Source organism: Labeo rohita, chromosome 17, assembly GCF_022985175.1.
Source record: "Labeo rohita strain BAU-BD-2019 chromosome 17, IGBB_LRoh.1.0, whole genome shotgun sequence".
NCBI lineage: Eukaryota > Metazoa > Chordata > Actinopteri > Cypriniformes > Cyprinidae > Labeo > Labeo rohita.
The window spans coordinates 28,860,299-28,881,450 of NC_066885.1; the positions used below are offsets into that span (position 1 = coordinate 28,860,299).

Below are 21,152 nucleotides of genomic sequence, written 5' to 3' on the forward strand. Positions count from 1 at the left end.
GAAATGATGAAATGTTAACCTTTAGAAAGTTACCACAGCCATATCTATCTATCTATCTATCTATCTATCTATCTATCTATCTATCTATCTATCTATCTATCTATCTATCAAAACTTGAAACTCTTAATTTAAAAACATGAAATATTTACACCCCCTGTTTTCGTCAATCATTTCATATCAATCATTCACGGATAAAATCCCGTAAAAGACCCGTAAAAGTGATTTGTTTAAATGTTGCATTGTTCTGTTCAGATGTGATATTTAAGAATTGCTTTGACGTATTTTAGGATTTTGGTAAAACTGTTAAAATAAAATGAATCAATACTTCAGTTGATTATAGTATTGGAGAGCAACATAAAAAGTGGGTATGCGTTTGACGCATCAAGCGCTTAATCCGATGGCTCTGTGACGTGGAATGACATAATTACAGAGGCTGTGAATGATTCTCTGAGTAGCTAAATTATTGGGAGGCGATGCTCGTCATACACAGATTTTCATTAAAAACTAATTACGGCGCAATGCCGCCATACGGAGGTGCCATCTCGGTCATTTCAGTGAGTTTCCTGCGCCGTAACGAGCGTCGACTCCAATCAAGGTAGTTTTAAGGGTCTCGAAACGCGTCCCTCATATTCGCGTGCAACGACCTGCTGCTGCTGACGTCATAAAGAGATGCAGAAGTGAGTTTCACAATCCGACAGAAAAAAAAAAAAAAAAAATTCGGAGCGCCGTGGTGGCACGCGCACAGTGGGCTCGCGCACACGCGGCGATTGCAGCCTCAAATGAGCAGCTCGGGCTGAAAAGGCTCCCTCGTTTTGACTGGCTGCGCAGGTAAGACCCGCTCGATTTAGATAGACCACATCCAAAAAGCGAAAAGTATTCTTAGGAAGCGTAAATTGAAAATAAACTTCTGCTTATGATCGGCAGAAACGCGGTGAGCTATGGATTATGTTTGATTTTCAGCGCGCGCAGTTTGTCGTGTAAATACGTTGGCTTGTCGAAAAGTGGACACGTTAAACGTGTAAGGGATTTGTTATTATACGACTGTTGAAGATATTTAAAAAGAGGATACTGCACCTCTGCTCTGAGGTATTGCATGCAGATACAAGGAGCCTTTGAGCAGCCCTGGAGAACTTGTTAGGCATACCAAGAAGCTCCACAAGAGGCGAATCTTTTTTTATGCGATTTAATGAGCTTACCGAGGAAATATTTTGTGGATGATTCGTCTTTAATATGCGGGAATTAAATAGCAACCTCAAGAGCTTTGATAAACGCAAAAACAACCTAATGCACAAGGAGAAGAAATGTAGACTCGACTAGCTCTTCATTCATTTCCTGATTCAGCACCCCATTTGGAGAGAGTGAGGGTGCCGGAGTGAAGCAGAATCAACAGAAAACAGGATCTTTTCAGCCTAAATCATGATTGCACGGATACTCTACTTTTTTCTTTGGTCTGCGGCATTTCTACCCGAGCTGCAGTGCGCTTCTCAGAGAGCCGCGGACGCACTTACTACTTTTCCCACGTCCGCGTTCATCAACGGCACCGACAGAAAGGACTCTAACCAGACTTCCACCTCTCGGATCAGAAGGAAGACGCTCTCGGTGGATTTCGCCGTCCCGTCGATGTTACGTTACTATTTGGCTCTGTTTATAAAGCGCCCGCTTAACGGAGACTGTCTGTCGTTTAACGGATGTTACACGGTGCGCGCCAACTTGCTTATGCGCTGCGTTCCCTTGCAAAAAACCATCGCCAGTTTGCTTGATGTAAAGTTGGCAGCGATGAACGTCAACAGATCCAGCACTGGACAGCTCCCGTATCGACAGAAACGGCCCGTGCCGAAAGTTTTGAATTTGGGTTTGACCAACGCCAGTCGAAAGTCCAACCAAGTTGTGGTGGAGGTAGGCGAAGATATGGTTAAAACGGGATGTGGAGGACTGCATGTGTACGAGGACGCACCGGTTGTGTTCCTGGAAATGGACCTAACGCGGATTTTGGAGTGGTGGCTGGGGGCGGAGGGAGGCCGGCTCAGGGTCCGAATCATGCCCGAGCGGAAAGTGCAGGTCCCGGGGAAAGAGGACAGGTATTCTGCTGCTATCAGAGCTTCGGACGCTCGCCTCTTCCTACACATAGCCTCGAGTGGTAAGATTTCAACTTTATAGTGTTCAATTTGCAGAGTAATTACATGCAGAGTCGTTGCTCTAGATTAAAGGTTTTGGGGCCCACAGGTCCAGAGGGCCCACAGCGATTTAAAAATGTTAATTTATAGATAGATAGATAGTCAGTTTCTTGCTTGTGCTGTTACTGCAATATTAAGCAATTATATAAATGTATTACACAGTTCTCTGGAACTTGATTCACTTCCATATATTTATTTATTTGCCAGGTAGCTATGTAATAAGTCTGATAATATGGTCAAGCCCCATCAAGGTGAAGCAAAACTGGTGTTGATAATTCTTACTGGGGTTTATTTTTGCATTATCTCTTACATACAACATATACAACATGGACACTATGGTGAGAAAAGTTGTGTACAGCACTGTGTTTTGGATGTGAGATTTGTCACCTCACCTTTTGTACTGTTGCAATGTTATCAGTCATGGTAATTCATTGGCTGTTCAAAAGGGTGGCACTGCAACACCAGTAAAGACTAAACAGCATCACAGCATGCACAACAAGGGACACTTTGAAAAATCGCACAAGCTGACAGATGCAAAACCCATTTGATGGCTTTCCCCACTCCTCTTGTAAAATTCAAAACTGTTGACATGGAAAAAATGAGGATTTTCTCATCCCAATTTAATGGCGAGATCCTCAGTGTTCACCTCTCTGCAGTGACTAGGAAAGCTTTCATTCATTACTCGGCATTAGCAACTTTTACTTTGCAATGATGTTTGAACTATTGCATTATCTTTCGAGACATCAGTTTATCCTCTTTCCCCAAACACGTTTTTCAGACACTGCTCAAAACTATGAAGCGCATAGACCTCAAGAGACAAGTTTTTATGATCACTGAATAAGCACTGTGTAGGCTTTTTGTAGTATACTGTCGGTTCTAAAATACAGGCTTTAGTTCCAAATCATGGGTTACTTTGTCTAACAGCTGCTGACCCTCTCAGTTTTTGTTGTGGTTGTGTTACTTTTGGGATGTTTTTTTGTGAGTCTCACATCTTTTGCAGCTTTACTAATATTTGCTTGTTCTGTACTGTACCGTGTACTGTAAATAGTGCTTTCTATCATCACTTCTGCATGGTTAGCTCAGCATAATTACCTAAAAAGTGTGTATGTCACATTCTGCACACCTGCGAAATATAGACTTGTGACATTCTTTTTTCACATTTCTTGTTCATCTCCTTTGAAAGGTTTCTCAGTTCTTTGACAGTTTTGTGACAGTCTTGACAAAATAAGACTTTTGGTGATTTTTATGTAGTTGCTTCTAGCTGGATTGAAGTTTCTTGTGCAGCCCACATATTGTGATTTGAAAGGTCTCTAAAACCCTTCATCAGTGAGTGATGCTATTCAAGGCTGGTTGATTTTTTGCTCATTCAAAAATGTTATAAATATTCTACAGCAACCCAGCAACCCTCTCTGTCAAGATGTCCTTTTTAAGGAGCAGATCTATGAAATCACGGTATTTTCTACTACTCTGCTGTTTTCCTCATGAAGCGCAGTGACCTTATGTGCATTTTAAGTAGTGTGCGGATGAATTATAATTATAGTAAGTCTGGATTTTTTTTTTTATTTTTATACCATTTATACTTTGATTACGGCAAAGATGGCGGTAGAGACTTGAGTGCCTCTTGAGTTATTTATGAAATTACAAGAACTATAATCATGCCCAAATAGAGATAAACTAGCTTTTTCTGTGATATCACCATATGTTTCAGGTTTAAATGACATGAATTGAATGAACTATCAAAAAGAAGATAATATTTAACACCCACATATAATCTGATCTTATTAGTATTCATCATATTTATGTGTACTTGAAGTGTCTTTCTAAACTTTTTTGTTTGTTTGTTTAGACACTAAAACTTTTATGTATGTATAGCTTTACAGCTGTATGAATATTTGTGAGTCCTTTTTTTAATTAATGAAATTAATAGGTATTAATAATTATGATATCAATAAAATATGTCTGATGTCCTTATTAATTTAGCATAATTACCACATTCCAGTTTATTTGGTGTGTTTTTTAAACACATTGGCAGTGTTTCACTTGTGTTCACGTTTCATACTTGTTGAGCTCTGATGATAATTAAATTCATCAGTACGAAGAGTGCAAATTACTGTCATTAGTTCCATTTAGATTTCATTTATAAATAAATTTGCCATTAAAAAGGTCATTTACTTGTAAATGAGAGTCTGAGTATTAAACTTTGTCACCTACGGCGATGCCCTCTTAGAAATTTCAGCAATTTTAGTTCCAAACCCTTCTTAGAGAATTCATAAAAATATTCATGTCTCTAAAGTTAAAAGGCTTTGCATTGTAGATGGTGTCAATACATTGATATTGTGCATTGCAGTGTCTTTCAGTCTCCAAACATACAGAACTGTATGTGTATGACATCTGAAATGAATGAGATCACCCTTCACATTTCCTGTTTGAGGGTAAAAGGTCTTGAACAAAAGGAAGTATGATCTGCGAACATCAAATAATCTGTTATAGCAGTATCAGAGGCTTGTTGTCTTTTGCGGAGTGGGCAGTCTAATCCTTCAAGACTCCCTGAGGCCGCTGGGACTTTCTCATCTGAGGGTCAGAAAAGTCATTAAGATTTCTCTCTCTCCCCAGGCCTGGTGCTTTGTGACATTGGCTGTCCTTTGCTGCTCTCAGCATTCTTTGTTACAATCAAAATTTCCTCTTCACAAGCACACTATTTTATGTTCGTTCACTTGTCCTCAGCTTTCTTCTGTGGTATTTGATAGGCATACAACAAACAGATATTTTAACCCATGTTTATTGGAAAACATGCCTGTGGTGACATTTTTGCAAAATTATATTATGTTAAAAGGGAATACTGCTAAAAGTATGTCCTGTATTTTCCAAAATAGATCAACTAAATGTGGCGATGTTTTATTACATTGGCTGTTGAAAGTAATGCGTCAGTTTAGAAATGAAATGTGGTGCTAAAATCCTCAAATCACATTTGAAAATAGCATTCCAACTACACTAAAGTCTAACTTAAACAGGTGAGCTACTAAGCAAGTTTACTATATCAGAATATCCATACATAAGAAGCTGGTTATATGACATAAACATCAAAATGTATTTGTTTACAAATCACACACTATATTAAACATGTTCTGAGGTGATAGGGAATAAACATTTTATGTTTTAGTGTTCATCAATATAGTTCAATAATAGCTATAATTTTGCAAAAATATAAGTAGAGGCACATTTTCCAATGAGCCTAGATTGTAATATTCATAACTAGTAGAATAAGTAGTAATAGATATAATACAAATCATGCACAGTACAGGATTTTCCCTTGGTCTGTTTTATATTATTAATTTATACTATAAATTATAAATACAGTAAATGCTGTTGAATTTTTCTGTGGAACCAGCCTGATCTCACGGCAATTCGTACGTATTTTACAAGGTGGCTAATTCGTACAAATTTGTACAACCTCACTCATACAAATTCATACATTTTTGTCTAAATTCTATGTATTTTACTAGTTCCCAATACCAGGGCTGGCCCTGGTGCCCCTTTCTTCACAGCCCATTCCACCAATAATAGATTTTCTGATGATAAAAAAAGCTGATGATAGTGAAACGGTAACACTCACAATAAGGTATCATTTGTTAACATTAGTGAATGTAATAACTAACTTGAACTATCAATAGGCAATACATTTGTAACAGTATTTATTATTTTTGTTAATGTTAGTTATTGAAAATTAACCCTATGTAGGTGCCGCCTAAGTCACATTATAAATTAAACACAAACAGCTATAATAATTACATCTGGTATTTTTAGCACAAAACTGTATTCATTTGAAAACTTCTCTAGCATACAGTAACGTTACTGTTTAATCTTCAAAATAAATTTGAAAAGTGTTCGACTTCCAGTAGATGGCAGCAATGTTTTGCGAAACTAGCCCTTTCTATTGTTATCACCTCAAATTAAACTGAGAAACATACATCTTTAAAGTGAATTTTACATAAAATGTTGCTATTTTAATAAGCCCAGTTATATTCCATTAGCCAAATACCATAAGTCCCCAAATACTACAAACTACTACTAACGTAAAAATATTATCAAAACGTGTTATCATGTGACACGAAAAATGTTACGATTATGTTACAAACTCTCAGATCTCTTGAACTCCATTGTTATTACCCTATTTTAAACTTTTAACTAGGCCAACATGAAGTTTGTTCACAAACTGTTTGTTTGTTTTATTTTATATGATCATCATTCATTACATAATATTACCTCTGTATTTGTTCCGGTTTTCCTCTTCTTCTCTTCTTTTTTTTTTTCTTCCCTGAGCACCAGAGGGCTTCGGTCTTTTTGACATACTGATACTTTATTAGTGAAGTGAACATCTATCATAATCAGGTGACAGATGTATGTGGAAGTGCGGCTGTGTGGGGGAGATTGTTAATGCGTCGAACCCACCCCTAAACCTACCCGTCACTGGGGTCTAGACAAATCATACAAAATCATACGGGTGAGGTCGTACGAATTAGCCACCTCGTAAAATACGTACGAATTGCCATGATATAGCGTTGGTGGAACACAAAAAACCTTTGTACAGCATTTTGTCATATAATGGAAGTTTATAGTCACCACAACTGTCAAGCATTAAAGGGTTAGTTCACCCAAAAATGAAAAATCTGTCATTAATTGCTCACCCTTATGTTGCTCCCAAACCATAAGACCTTCATTCATCTTTGGAACACAAATTACGATTTTTTTGATGAACTCCAAGACCTTTCTGTCCCTCCATAGACAGCAAGAGTCCTACCATGTTCAGGGTCCAGAAAAGTTGTAAGAACATCGTTAAAATAGTTCATTTGATATCAGTTGTTCAACTGTAATTTTATGAAGCTACAAGAATACTTTTTGTTCGCAAAGAAAACAAAAATAACAACTTTATTCGCATGCTTTGTTATGCTCGTAAAAACAATGCAACATGTTCTACATCAGCAACATCATACGCATGCATCGTTGTACTCTGTAATGGCGGAGGACCGTCCTGGGAGAGAAGAAATCATTGAATAAAGTTGTTATTTTTGTTTTTTCTTTGCACACAAAAAGTATTCTCGTAGTTTCATAAAATTACGGTTGAACCACTGATGTCACATGGACTATTTTAATGATGTCCTTACTACATTTGTGGACCTTGAATGTGGAAGGACCCTTGCTGTCTATGCAGTGTCAGAAAGCTCTCGGATTTCTTCAAAAATATCTTTATTTGTGTTCAGAAGATGAACGTAGGTCTTGCGGGTTTGGAGCGACATGAGAGTGAGTAATTAATGACAGAATTTTCATTATTGGGTGAACTATCCCTAATGGTGTTTCACCATTTCTTCTCCAATTTTTAGCTTAGCAGTACACATCACCATCATTACCCTTGAACAGAAAAGAAATGTTCTGACATTCTGTCTAATATCTATGTTTTATAGGGGAAAAATATATATGTTTTTAGTATATACCCAATATATATATGGGTTTAGAATTAAATGAGGGTGAGTATATGATGGCTACACCTTCACTTATTCTTTACTTATTGTGAAATTCTCTTACTGGGTGTTCTGGATCCTTTTTGGCCCCCTGTTGGTAAACCTCTTTAAAACAGTTTGCTTTCCTCCTTTGAGTTGAGAGGATCAATAATTCACCTGCTTGGAACAGTTTATCTCTGAAACTGGAAAGTACACAGTCAGGAAAGTATTCTCTAATCTGTTTCAACAATGTTTATGTTTGTAATTTTTTTGGAGGGTAGAATACTTTCTCCATTTCCAGTTTAATGTGCAGAGACAACTACAAGTAAGCCATTCTCATAGATTGATTTCCGTAGAGAGTGTAAACATTGTGGTTCTGTGGCACTTTTAACATTGCTCTGTTTGTCTGAACAACCAGACACAGCAATATAGTCTATCATCCACTGGTGTGAGTTTGGGGTGGGACAGCTTGTCTGACTTAACAATGCACAATTTTTTATTTTTTTTATTTTTTTTATTTATTTATTTATTTTTTTTGGCCGCTATTGATGCAAAAATGTCTCATGGAAGCTTTCATCATTCATGAGAAATAAGGGGGGAAAAAAGTACTTTTGCTTTTCAAATCAAATATCGAACACTCAAATCTTTTGTTCCGGTCCAAAATGGCAAATTATTACACTATGCTGCAAAAAATATTTCATTCTGAATTTCTGAATTTATCTCTATTGTCAGAATGACCACGTCTACCTACATTTAGATGTCAGCAATGCCTTTTCAGCATTCAGAAGCTGCAAATGCTCACGGAAAACAAAATTATGACTTCGGGGGCTTTATGGTGGTTCTAAAAATGTCCCAGGGCTGGAGTGCAGTAGCTTGCAGCATTTAAATGTTCAACACCACATTTTGGCTTTAGCCTTATTTTGGCCAGTATTTCAGAGGCTGCCTTGACTTTTGTGAATTTAGCATCATCAGTGGCTTAGGACATGCGTTCCAGGATTTGTTTGAGAAACATAAGCCTATTATCTCTGCATATGAAAGACCTACAGAGGAAATGGTGCCTTGATGAAAACAATCAGGAGAATGCAATTTTTGTCAGTGTGCTTTTATTTCCCTCAATGTCAACATCAGTTGAGCTAACAGTGCTAATTATGCAGATTACAGCAAAACAGCAATTTAGGGAGATTAGCATATTCACTTTGTATAGAAGTCTGTAGCTGTAAGGTTATACATTTGAGACTTTGTTTTCTGATTGTCAGACAGTTTTTTGGGGAATTCTTATTTAACCTTTAGCCAACATTTTGTCACTCAGACCTGCTCAAAAACTATATTTATATTCATCAAAATAACATACTTAAAAGTCACAGATTTCAGTGTCTCAGACATTTTGGCGCATCTTCATGCACACCTGCTCACCCACACAGATTTAATGCAGATTTTGCTTTGAAGCATGGTTAGTGTTCTCATAGGAGCCTCACTCACATTATGTGAAATGTTGTTTTCGGATTTGGTTGAAGTTCTTTCACAAGGTTGCTTGAAACCTGATGTTGCATGCAGGAAGACTTTGGTTTATGGTTTAAAGGAAGTCGCTGAATTCCAGTGTAATCAAAGGCTTTACGTTTGGAGGCGTACGTGTGTTGGAAGTGCTGTCTCACCAGGTTGAAGGCCTTGATGTAAGATCTCGAGGCGTATGGAGCATACAGGCATCCTCTAATGAGAGGATAGTGCACGGAAGTAAGTGAGAATCAATTGGCTCTTGACTTTTCAAGCTTGTATCAATCAGACACTCATGGGAAAATCAATATGGAGTCAAATGTCACATGGGGTCATTATTAATGCATTTTTATAATCAATGAACCGGTGGTGCACCTGTTTACAAAAAAAGGACAGTGTTTCACCTTTATTCTCCCCTCCAATCAATACATCAGTGTGTTTCAATATGGTAAATCCACACTTTTTACTCTTTATCCATACCTCTGTGTAAAAAAATGATTTGAGTTTACGTATAAGAGCAGATTCAAGAATGTATTGATTCAACACTCAAAATTATTTAGGACTAAATTTAAGATTTCTTATTCATTCTTATTCACACACTAATAAACTTCATATGATGATTCAGTTGTACATCAGTGAAACAGTTAGGATGTAATAGTGCTAAAAAACATATGTGTTTAAAATGCATAACCAGGTTTATGTATTTATTTAAAAAAAGAACTGAATATTGCTTTTTGCACAGCTAGACATGTTCTTCACCATGTTCATTAATTTTAACTTAATGAATTTATTTGCTTGCACATTTACTAAATAAATACTATAAATACTAAATATATACAAAAAAAAAACAAACAAAAAAACACACACACACACACACATTTAAAAAAAATATGATTATTTACACAAAACAGATGTATATAATTAATAAATGCCATTCTTTTTTTCTTCCTTTTGTTTCATTTACATATGAATGACAAATATGCATCACAAGTATATTATTTTATCTTTAAATTGTGTAATCTAAATGGATGGAAACTGCAGTTCAAAAGAATTCTAAATATTTTTTGAGTGAAGGTTTAATGAGACAGGCAGTCTGAAGACACTTTGCATGAGTGAAATTAACAAGAAATATTACTTTGGACTTAAAATGATACATAGGATTTCATTTAGAAGTGTCAGGGAATTGATTTGATGTCAAGGGGATTGACAAATAATCTGTAAATATATTCAGATATCTGCCAACAAATGCCTGGGCTTATCTTAAAAACACTGTCAAGTGCTGACACTGACATGAAATTGATCTTGAAATTGAAAGTCCAAAGTATGTGGAACAGTATTAGAGCATCAAGGACACTGTGAGTGTATTATAAACCATTTCCTACCTAATTTTAATCAAGTTTGGCCACAACAAAAGTGTGTAGAGCTGAACTATGGACCAGGATCAGGCACTTTCCAAGACTACCAAAGAAAGTTGAACACCAGCCCCTGCAGCGCTATAGTGCAAGATGTTTTAATGGAACCCAAGTTGCCATTTGGCGTAAAACAGTGTGAGATGATCGCTAAGGCCCCCAGCTACCATTTTCACTTATGTGATTTCACACACTGCCCTTGTGAACACTCAGCAGAAGTGTGAATAGGTTCTCTCAACTTGGGGAAACACTCACAATAGCCCCAACAAACAGTTTGTGACATTTTGCATGACTGCACTTACCCAGTAAACTAACGTTTTCATTTTTTTTTTCTTCTGATATTTAAGTTTTTTTTTTTTACTGACCAAATTCCCACTCTGTTCCCAAGAGGCACATTGAGCCGGTGTAAAAATTCAGTTATAGTTGCTTTCAATTTAAAGAGATCCATCTTTGAAGGACTTTAATGTTTGGCTCAGCTAGCCATGCAGATAGATAAAAATCAATGCATCTTAATGAGCTGCCCTTCTAACCTGCCACCATCTATCTCCAATGCTAATGTGCACTGGTTCACTCTAAAGGGCCATCTGCAAATGGCCTCCACTGATGGCAAAATGTGTATTGCTTCAGGCATGGGCAATGAAACTTCTAGGGTTTCAGCTTCACTATAGAGTGCTGGAGGAATTATATAGGCTCAACGCAAAAACAAGTTACATTTTAGCACTTTTAGCACCATTATCCCAAAGTCAGTGTTTTTTTTTTTTTTTTTTTTTTTTTTTTTAATTAGTTCTGTGGTTAACACAAGCTCAAGATATTTTCACTTTTATTCTATGCAATGGAATACACTAGTACCCCTTTGTGATATATAAAAAAAGTACTTGTCTTTTAAAAGGCTAACAAGTGGCTAAATGGGACATTAAATGTCATCTTTTTTTTCAATAAAGACTGAAGGAGTTGTCATAAGCTTAGGCTATGTTTACAATAACCACAATAAACTTGACTGTTATTCCTTGGGGTGTAAAAATACTGTAATTTCTTTCTTTTTTTTCTTTTTTTTACTTTGTAATTTAACAGTTACTTTTCTTAAATGGGCCTTCGAGATGAGATGCAACAAATGAGCATGATATTATTGTTTACACATTCTAGGATACGCAGAGCGAATGTGGGCAGCCATGCCATCGATTTCAAAAGTCTCCGTTTTGGTCCGTTTACATTGAAATGCAACCCTAGAATTTTCAAACTAAAACGGGGTCTGCAAAAAAAAAAAAAAAAAAAAAAATTTGTTAAGAAAAAACGTCAACTAAATTAAAGCAAACTTTTCCACGCAATTTGTTTAGGTTCATACAGGAAGACTAAAAACAGTTCAGTTAAACAAATAATGTTAGTTGTCTCAACAAAACATTATTTGTTTAACTGAACTTGATTTAGTCTTGTTGTATGGATCTGAACTAATTGCGTGGAAAAGTATTTACTTAATTTAATTAAGTTCACTGGGCAAACTATTTTTTAAGTATTTAGCAAAAACACATGTTGGCATTCTCACTCCTAACTCGTCACATATTGACGCTTGGTCAGGACCCTTTGGCGTCACTTTTTGACACACAGTGTACCCTCTTAGCGTAATTTTTCGATGTGCAGGGTCCTCCATTGCTTTAAATAAGAAACCCTTGGCGTCAATATGCTGACACAAAAGACATTGGGAATTTTATCACCATGAACAAATGATATCATTTTGCCATTATTTCATATATGTTGGGGCGTGATTTTTCAATCTAAATAGTCACAACAGTTTTATTTACATTACACTATTTACACATTTGTGAGCATGTAACCCAGCCCCTGCCCTTAAACCTAACCATTTGTCAGTAAATCACAGAATATAACAGGCAAATACAACTACAGTTATAAAAAGTGAAAAAAAAAAAAAAAAGAAAAAATTGTATTCCAAGTCTCCCGATGCACGACTGAGTTCTGAGAGAAACAGATGCACTTGGCCACCAAGTGTCTTGTGTGTCTTGTGACCTATTGCGTCATGCTAATGTTCGGGAGTATCTTTTTCAGTGATTAAAAACTTGTGTTTTACTCTCTTCTTTGCATAAAGATATCTGCTAATTTTAGACAGTTATACACCGTTATCAGCATATGAATGCTGAATTAGTGTTGAATTAGATCCGTCTCTTATCGTCTCTGAGAGAATATGCGCGTTAATGCAACATTGAGCAATATTGTGCAGCATAATGCAAATCTTCGTCAGTTTACTTACTTTCACTTTCTGTATAGTGAATTGACTAAAGTTAAGACCTTCACCGGCATAACTATTGCGCAAAGTTTGCACGTTGCTTGTGTGATATCCATTGGCTCGCCTTCGTGGTTTAAAACAGAAATATTTTCAATATTGCGACATAACACCCAAACGTAGCTATGTATATTAAACACAGGGAGACCAACTGGGTATGCCGCACTGTCTGAAACACGTCTCTATGCTTGTGCGCGCTTCGGGTGTGTGCAAGAACAGCGTGTAACGAATTGAGTTCTGTTTCGTTTCTTCTTCTTGTGGTTTTAAATAGCTTGAATGTGTAAATTGGCATATTAATCTGCGAACGGTGGCATCTGGATCTGGTCCGTACGTATCACGGATCAACTGCGATCCTTTTAAGCCCTAGTAGGCTATATATGACAGATCAGAGCAATCTTTTAATTACTAATTTAACATAAAGTCAAATTTCTACTCCATATCAATCGCATACAACGAAAGTATAGAATAATTAAAACAATTACTTACCCACAATAAATAACAGAGCATCATATCTATACAAATTTTTACCAGAACGATTTCACGTAGTGGGTCGCGACCCAGTGGTTGGGGACCTCTGGCCTAAGCTACTCTTCCGCATATAGTGGTAACTTCAAAACTTTTTCTAATCTCCAAACCTCTTGTAAATCTCAAAAATAACTCACCATTACATGTAAAAGAACTCTAACATGTAATTTTCTTTCATTTAAAAACAGTTAAAATTATTTTTTTTGTCAGCATGTTTCCCTCTTCATCCAACCCCATGCAAAGCATGCTGGGATTACAAATCCACATTTCAGTTAGTTGTGTCAGCAACAATGATTCATGTAGTCCCAACACAAAATGCTTAAGATCAGTTAATCTTTACAAATTTAAGTGGACTGAACATAATGGAAATGTATTTCGCCTCAGTAAACTCCTAATTTGCTGCTTTTTAATAGTTAGTAAGGTAGCCAAGGAAGAAGGGTCTTATCTAGCGAAACGATCAGTTATTTTCATTAAAAAAAAAAAAAATACAATTTAAATACGTTTTAATCTCAAATGCTCGTCTTGTCTTGCTCTCCCTGAACTCTGTGTATTCTGGCTCAAGACAGTTAGGGTATGTCGAAAAACTCATTTGGGAACATTGGGATAATTTACAGCCGCATTTGGGATCGTTTGAAGACGCATTTAAACTGCATTTTGGAATTTCCATGCAGAATAAGGCATTGGTATGTGCTTTATATGTACTAATAAATAGCCAATATGCTAGTTATATGCATGCTAATAAGCAGCTAGTTAAAAGTGAGAATTGGTCCTTAAACTAAAGTGGCACCATTATGAACAAGACAAATAAGAACAAGTTTTGTTGGTCAGTTCTTTTTTCTGTAATAATCCAAAGTCAGTGGTTTATTGCTATTGGGTTTTTGTTGAAAGAACCAGGGTGATCCTGACGTCCAAGCTGGCCTACAAAAATACATTAGAGGACCTTGCTACACTTGACCATGTACAAGAGAATTACAAGTAATAGATGTTTAAATGACAATTGAAACATTTCATTATCATAATTATTAGACGATAATATAATTAATGATTAGTGATTTTCAATAATTATTACAAGACGTCTTTGATGACTTCAAATGGTTTTAGCGTTTCTCTGGGGTTCAGAGAATGAAAGCTGGATTTGGCATTGTTCTCATACTCAATGGCTGATGCATTCTCGCATTCCCTAATCCTCTAGTTATAAATGTTGCATATATTCCCCCAAACCCATGAGTTTTTGATTAATTGCTTTGTGCATGAGTTGCATGTGCATCTTTGTTTAGCTTAGAACCAAATAAGGCATATGGAGTTGAATCTCCTTGTGTTTGCTTTGTGATTTTTTTTTTATTAAGCAACTACTTGAGAGAGCGTGTGTACATGTGTGCGGAAGAACATACCATTTGATGCGGCAAGGTGATTTTAGAGTCTCCTGTGCAATGTTGCTGCATTATAAGTAGGTATCAGCACACTTCTCATTGGAATGCAGAGTGCAATCAAGTATCACTCAATATAAAATGACCTCACTGACTAATACAATGCTCTTACATAAGGATAAGGTGATTATGTGCTTGTGTTATGCTTCCTATATACATCCATTAGGCATACCCAGTTTTTAGGCAAGTTTTGCCAATTATGCATGCTCTTTTAAAGGACTCTGTTTCACAAACTAGAATTATAATTAGCAAACTGCAGTGGAGGGAGGATTACTTTTTTTTGTTTTGTTTCTGACAATAATAACATTCTCCTAGTAACAGTAACCAGAGATTTTAACAATGCCAAATTTAAGAATATCTTCCTCATTAATGGAAAACTTGACAAGTGGCAAGAGAATGGAAGGAAATTATAATTATGTCTCTACAACTGAAACATTTGAGATATAGACAATAGATATTTATATATTAACCCCTAGAAATCACATTTAAAAGTATAATATCTATATAATAAATTGCAATACATTAATAATTTAATAATTTCTCATTTTATTCAGAAATTGATTGGTTGGATTATTCATCATTCAACAAAAAAAATATGAAGATTTAGGAATAAGTTGGCAATGAGTGCAATACCATCTTTCCATTTCCACATTTAACCCTTTAAAAAGTCTCATGAAAACATGAAAACTAGTATTTTAAAACAGAATTTAAATTCTAATTTGATTAAGAATTCGTTGCTGTAATATGCACGCACTTGTGAATTTAAAGTGTTACCATCTATTTTAATGCAAAGCATTGTGATGTTGCTTGGCAACAACTAAACTGCTTCATATTGTGTTTAACAAAAACTCTTAATAACAAGTTCTTTCTCATCTTGACTTGTTTGGGACATGTTCCATTATGTATTTTAATGGTTATTCATCGCTCTAACATGCAAATAATGTAAAAACATGCTCCCCGCTGATAGCTGCAGAAATAAATCCACCACTGTATAGCAAAATCTTTTCCAGTTGACCTTTGTACCGCTGCAGTATGTGTGTTTAAATACAATATATTAACATCAAAACATTTACAGTTATGGTAGTGATACTCAACCTTAGCCAGTTCCTTTTCGTAAGAACATTTTTAAATGCCCTCTGGTATCATGATGCTGTTTTATTTTATTTATAATTGATTTATTTTTTGATGTGATGTTTTTAATGAGATTATACCACTAGCAGGCAGGCATTCCCATACCATTAAATGAAGAAAACTTTCAAGTATTCCTATGTTCATTTCAATTTCAGAGGAATTCAGCCTTGAGGTTAATTCTGATTGGTTGGTCATAGTGATGTAACCTGCAATCACATTGAAAGTTGTTATTACAACTGACAAACCTCAGACAGAAACTTGTTAAAGCTAAATTCTGTGAACAAATTGAGACTTTGAGCCATTAAAGAGCCATGTGAGGGTTTGCAAAACCAAGTGTCAAGGGTTTACAAAATGCCAGAGGCAAGTGTTGCACTAAATAACCTCAAAAGACGATTCTGAAACTCCATCTTTGAAATTAGTATGATTGTGAAGCTTCATAACATGTTGTAAAATTATTAAAAGTTCTCAAACTCTATGATTGAGTCTGACTTGATTGTGCTAGTTTTGACACCACCACCACAGTTTTTAGAACTTCAAAGTGAAATATCCAGTGAGTGGCATTAAAACACATGTTCAATATATGACTGTGACCATGTGTTTTTTTTCTTTTTCTTTTTTTTTTTTTTTTTTAACATTAGATGCATTGCTGCATTTTTATTATTTTGCTTCAAGTACTGTTGTGGTGGTTCAGAATTCAAATGTTTAATGAAAACAAAAGTGATATAAAAATGCATTCACTGATGCAACAGTACTAACTTTCTGTCAAACTGTATTTTCATGGGATTTGTACCGGAGTGCTTTACATTACAACTGCGACGGCATATCTTGTGACCTACCAGGCAACCTGCTGAATTAGAAAACCCTTGTGTGTATGCTTGCATGCAATGTGATGCTAACATTAAAAAATATCAGTTAATGTAAAAGGCAATAAAAGTTGTTGAAGTTTTACTGCCTCTAGTATTCATTTCAACTAGAAACTGCAGTGATTTGTACTTATAGGTACGTTTTTGGAGTTTTGCAGAAATGTAAGACATATTTTTAATGAGCATGGGTAGTATTTACACCTTAAATGTTGACAAAATTAACTCTTAGTATACTGTATGTACACATTTAAAACATTTAACTGACTTGCAAATTCATAGTTACCTAAAAACTATTGGATTTATGGTCACACTTTATTTTAAGGTCCAGTTCTTGTTATCAACAAGCGATTACCTTCGGCTTTTGCCTCAATAAACTCCTAATTTGCTGCTTATTAATAGTTAGTAAGGTAGTTGTTAAGTTCAGGTATTTGGTAGGATTAGGGATGTAGAATACGGTCATGCAAAATAGGTGCTTAATAAGTACTTATTAAGCACCAATAAAATAATATGTAATAATAAGTAACTAGTTAATATTTATTTATTTATTTATGATTGCATTGATTCAATAACTGCAATTCCAAACATGAAAGCAAGCTCAGTAACTTGGCAGATAATGCAACACTTCCAGTTATTGAAGTTCAGCCTTCAAGACTTTTAGAGCAAGAGGAGACAACACCAACACTTTGATGTGTGCTGCTTTAGAAAGCGACAAAGTAAAGTGACTGCTTCAAGACTCTTTACACAACATTAATTGGTGATTGATCCAATAATATTTCTATAAATTAATCCTGAGATCTCAATTAAATGGTCAAAAATAAGTCAAAAATGTGATGGTAATTATTTAACCTTACTGAATCCAACTAAAAACAATGATATATTCTCATTTAAAAGTAATTTATGCATTAAATCAGATAGAATCAGCTATTTTAAAGTAACAGTTGCAAGTTAACACTTTTTACAGTGTATGTGTCAAAAAGGAAAGGTAGAATATGTTAAAGCAACTGATGCAAACTCAAATCTAGCCTGAAACCAGACAACTTGTTGGGTCCGTCAGATACAGGTTGGGTAGCAGACCTCTAGATGTTAAAAACAGTCATGTTTAAACTCATTTCTATGTGACGGATATGTTGAGTGGATATCTTTCTTGACAACTTCTGAGTCAGCTCAACCCTCGAATGAGGAAAAAAAAGCAAGGGAGTGAGATGTGAAGAGAAGAGACAGAAAGATAAAGAATTAGTGCTGACTTAAGGCGAATCTGCGGGAAAATGACATCCACCACAGGATATCAACTGCCAGTGCAATTCTAATCCAAAAGAGATACGAGTCAGACTCTGAATGGGAATGGAACAAGCTGTTATTTCATATCTGTTTGGCTTCGGTTATTGCTGAGATGCGTGTGTAAGTAATTGATTTGTATGCTTGGAGTGGGCCAAGTGGTTTCTTTTAGCGTTCAGCATTACAGCCAAGTTCAGGATGTAGTGCATATGACGCCAAAGGATTACTCACTGATTTGCCTTGCTTCTTATCCTGTATTTTTTTATTTATTTATTTTTTTTTCATTGCTGGATTTACAGTTGGAATTTTCTTATTGTCTTGACAGGCGTAAGAAAATAACAGCTTCTGAGGTCCTTTTGGCAGGGTCTTATATTTATTTGTGAGATTGCATGCATCTATGAATGTAAAATTTTCAGCTCATAATATATGATTATGATCATTATTAATGAATAATTAATTAAAAATTAAAATTAAAATTCTTTAATAATATACTCACCCTTGTGTCATTCCAGAATCATCAATGGCCAGTGGTGGACAGTAACAAAGTAGTTGTACTTCGTTACTGTACTTTTTCAAGTATCTGTAATTTACTGGAGTAGTTTTATTTTGATTAACTTTCACTTTACTTCACTACAGTCCAAAGCGTAAGATCGTACTTTTTACTTCACTACATTTCATAAAACATATCATTACTCCTTATATCACATGCGACGAGATGCAGGAGTGGTGTATGATTCATGAACACACTGATTCTTTTTTAATGAACCCAGTAAATCGATTCGCAAATCGCACCAAACGATTCATTCACAAATTGCAATGATCTGATTGCGGCTGTTCTCGAGTCAACAACTCATTGATTCAAATGATTCGTTTAGAGTGAGTCTCCAGTGAACTGAATTCACAAGTCAGAACCGGGAGGATAATAATTAGGATTAATTATTGTAACTGTAAATCATATTTAGGCCCGTTGTTTGTGAATTAAATCTGCTGTAATAGGGTGATCTGTTTAAGCCCAATGAAATGCTTGAATTCAGACACATAAATATCAGTGTCTCTATGTCTGAGGTCAAAAAACGAAAAATGAAAAACAGATTGAATAATATAAGTCATGCACGTTCATATTCCCCGCTGCTGTAACGTTAGCAGTTTTATTAAAATGCTGCTCATTTAGCCCTACGTGATGTCTGTTTTTATATTGTTTATGTAACGGGACTCGTGAGAAGCGTGATAGATCCAGGTGCGAGCTTTATTAAACACAACGTAGTCAAGACAGGTAAGGTCAATCTCCAACAAACAGTAATATCCAGGGCAAGGCGAGAGCGTAATCCAGTAAATCAGGCAGAAGGTCAAAATACCATGAGAGCAGTCCAAAAGTAGCAGATAAACAAGGCAATGGAACAAGGCAAAACTATGGCAATGAAACTAGGTATAACTATGACTATGAAACAAAACAAAACCGTGGAAATCACAAAACAAGGCAATGAAACAGGGAAACCGCTTGGTAGAGTCCGCACAGGCAAAACAATACTTCGCCCTGGCTGTTTGGTATGGCCTGCCTTATATGGCTGCCAAACAGGAAGTAACTAGAGAAGCAGCAGAGGGAGTGGCAACAGGCAGTCCATAGGTAAGGGCTCCCTCTGCTGGCGTGGCATTACAGAATCCCCCCCTCTAGGAGCGACTCCTGGCGCTCAAGCAACAACCGTCCAGGAGGGTGGGGGAACAGAGGCAAAACGGGGTGGGACGGAGGGCCAGGTCTGTGTGCCTGGTGTGGAGCAGGGATAGACAGTGAAGCACTGGAGGACCTGGGCTGTGGAGCTGTGGCAGACAGTGGAACCCTGGAGGACCTGGGCCGTGGAGCTGTGGCAGATAATGGAACCTTGGAGGACCAGGGCTGTGGAGCTGTGGCAGACAGTGGAACCCTGGAGGACCTGGGCCGTGGAACAGTGGTAGACAGTGAAACACTGGAGGGCCTGGGCCGTGGAGCAATGGCAGACAGTGGAACCTTGGAGGACCTGGGCCGTGGAGCAATGGCTGACAGTGTAACACTGGAGCAGAAGTCCACCATGGTAGATTCTGAGGAGCCTGGAGCCATGGTGGAGCAGGGAGAGCAGGCAGCCATGGCGGGGCAGGTAGAGCAGGCAGAGCAGGAAGCCATGGCGGGGCAGACAGAGCAGGCAGAGCAGGGAGCCATGGCGGGGCAGGCAAAGCAGGCAGAGCAGGGAGCCATGGCGGGGCAGACAGAGCAGGCAGAGCAGGGAGCCATAGCAGGGCAGGCAAAGCAGGCAGAGCAGGGAGCCATGGCGGGGCAGGCAGAGCAGACAAGAGCAAAGATACCCACAGTGGAACTAATGACATCCATAGCAGAGCAGAGAGTCCATGATTGGCCTCCTTGGCCGTGACATGACAGGCAGAGAGTTCATGATTTGGCGCAAATTCGTGGTCAGACGAGACCTCAGGAGCACACTCGTGGTCAGACGAGGCCTCTGGAGTGCAGTGTGTAGCCCACACGCTCAAAATGGCAACAGCCATTACAGGCAGCACAGTAGATAGTGGGATGCCTGTCGGTCTAGAGGGTGTGGACACTGTGGACATGTGGTTCGGGAGCGAGGACTCTGCATGGCTTGGGAGCTGAGACGAGACCTCGCAAGGCTTTGGAAAGGCGGCTAAGACCTGACGAGGCTCTGGGATGTCAGCTGATACGTGACGAGGCTCTGGGTGGTCAGCTGAGACGTGACGAGGCTCTAGGAGGTCAGCTGTGGCTTGACTTGACTCAGGAACAACAGCAGTAACTTGACTTGGCTCATGAAGATCAGCTGTAACTTGGCTTGGCTCATGGAGATCAGCTGTGGTTTGGCTTAACATAGACAACCCAGCTGTAACTTGACTTGATTCAGGAACAACAGCTGTAACATGACTTGACTCAGGAACAACAGCTGTAACGTGGCTTGACTCAGGGACAACAACTGTAACGTGGCTTGACTCAGGAACAACAGCTGTAACTTGGCTTGATTCAGGAACAACAGCTGTAACTTGGCTTGACTCATGGAGAGCAGCTGTGACTTGGCTTGA

At 37.3% G+C, this 21,152-nt stretch overlaps 1 protein-coding gene across 2 annotated transcripts in view; it reads left to right on the plus strand.

Annotated features, from left to right (window-relative positions):
- The first annotated feature begins 760 nt into the window (after positions 1-760).
- The window catches only part of alk (ALK receptor tyrosine kinase), a 457,480-nt gene continuing 437,088 nt past the window's right edge, over positions 761-21,152 (plus strand). The window contains exon 1 of one of the 2 annotated variants that reach the window (XM_051134137.1): positions 761-2,137. In XM_051134137.1, the coding sequence (XP_050990094.1) occupies positions 1,417-2,137 (721 nt within the window). In that variant the 5' untranslated portion in view covers positions 761-1,416. The remainder of the gene's footprint in view (positions 2,138-21,152) is intronic. The other variant, XM_051134139.1, reaches the window with a different exon arrangement.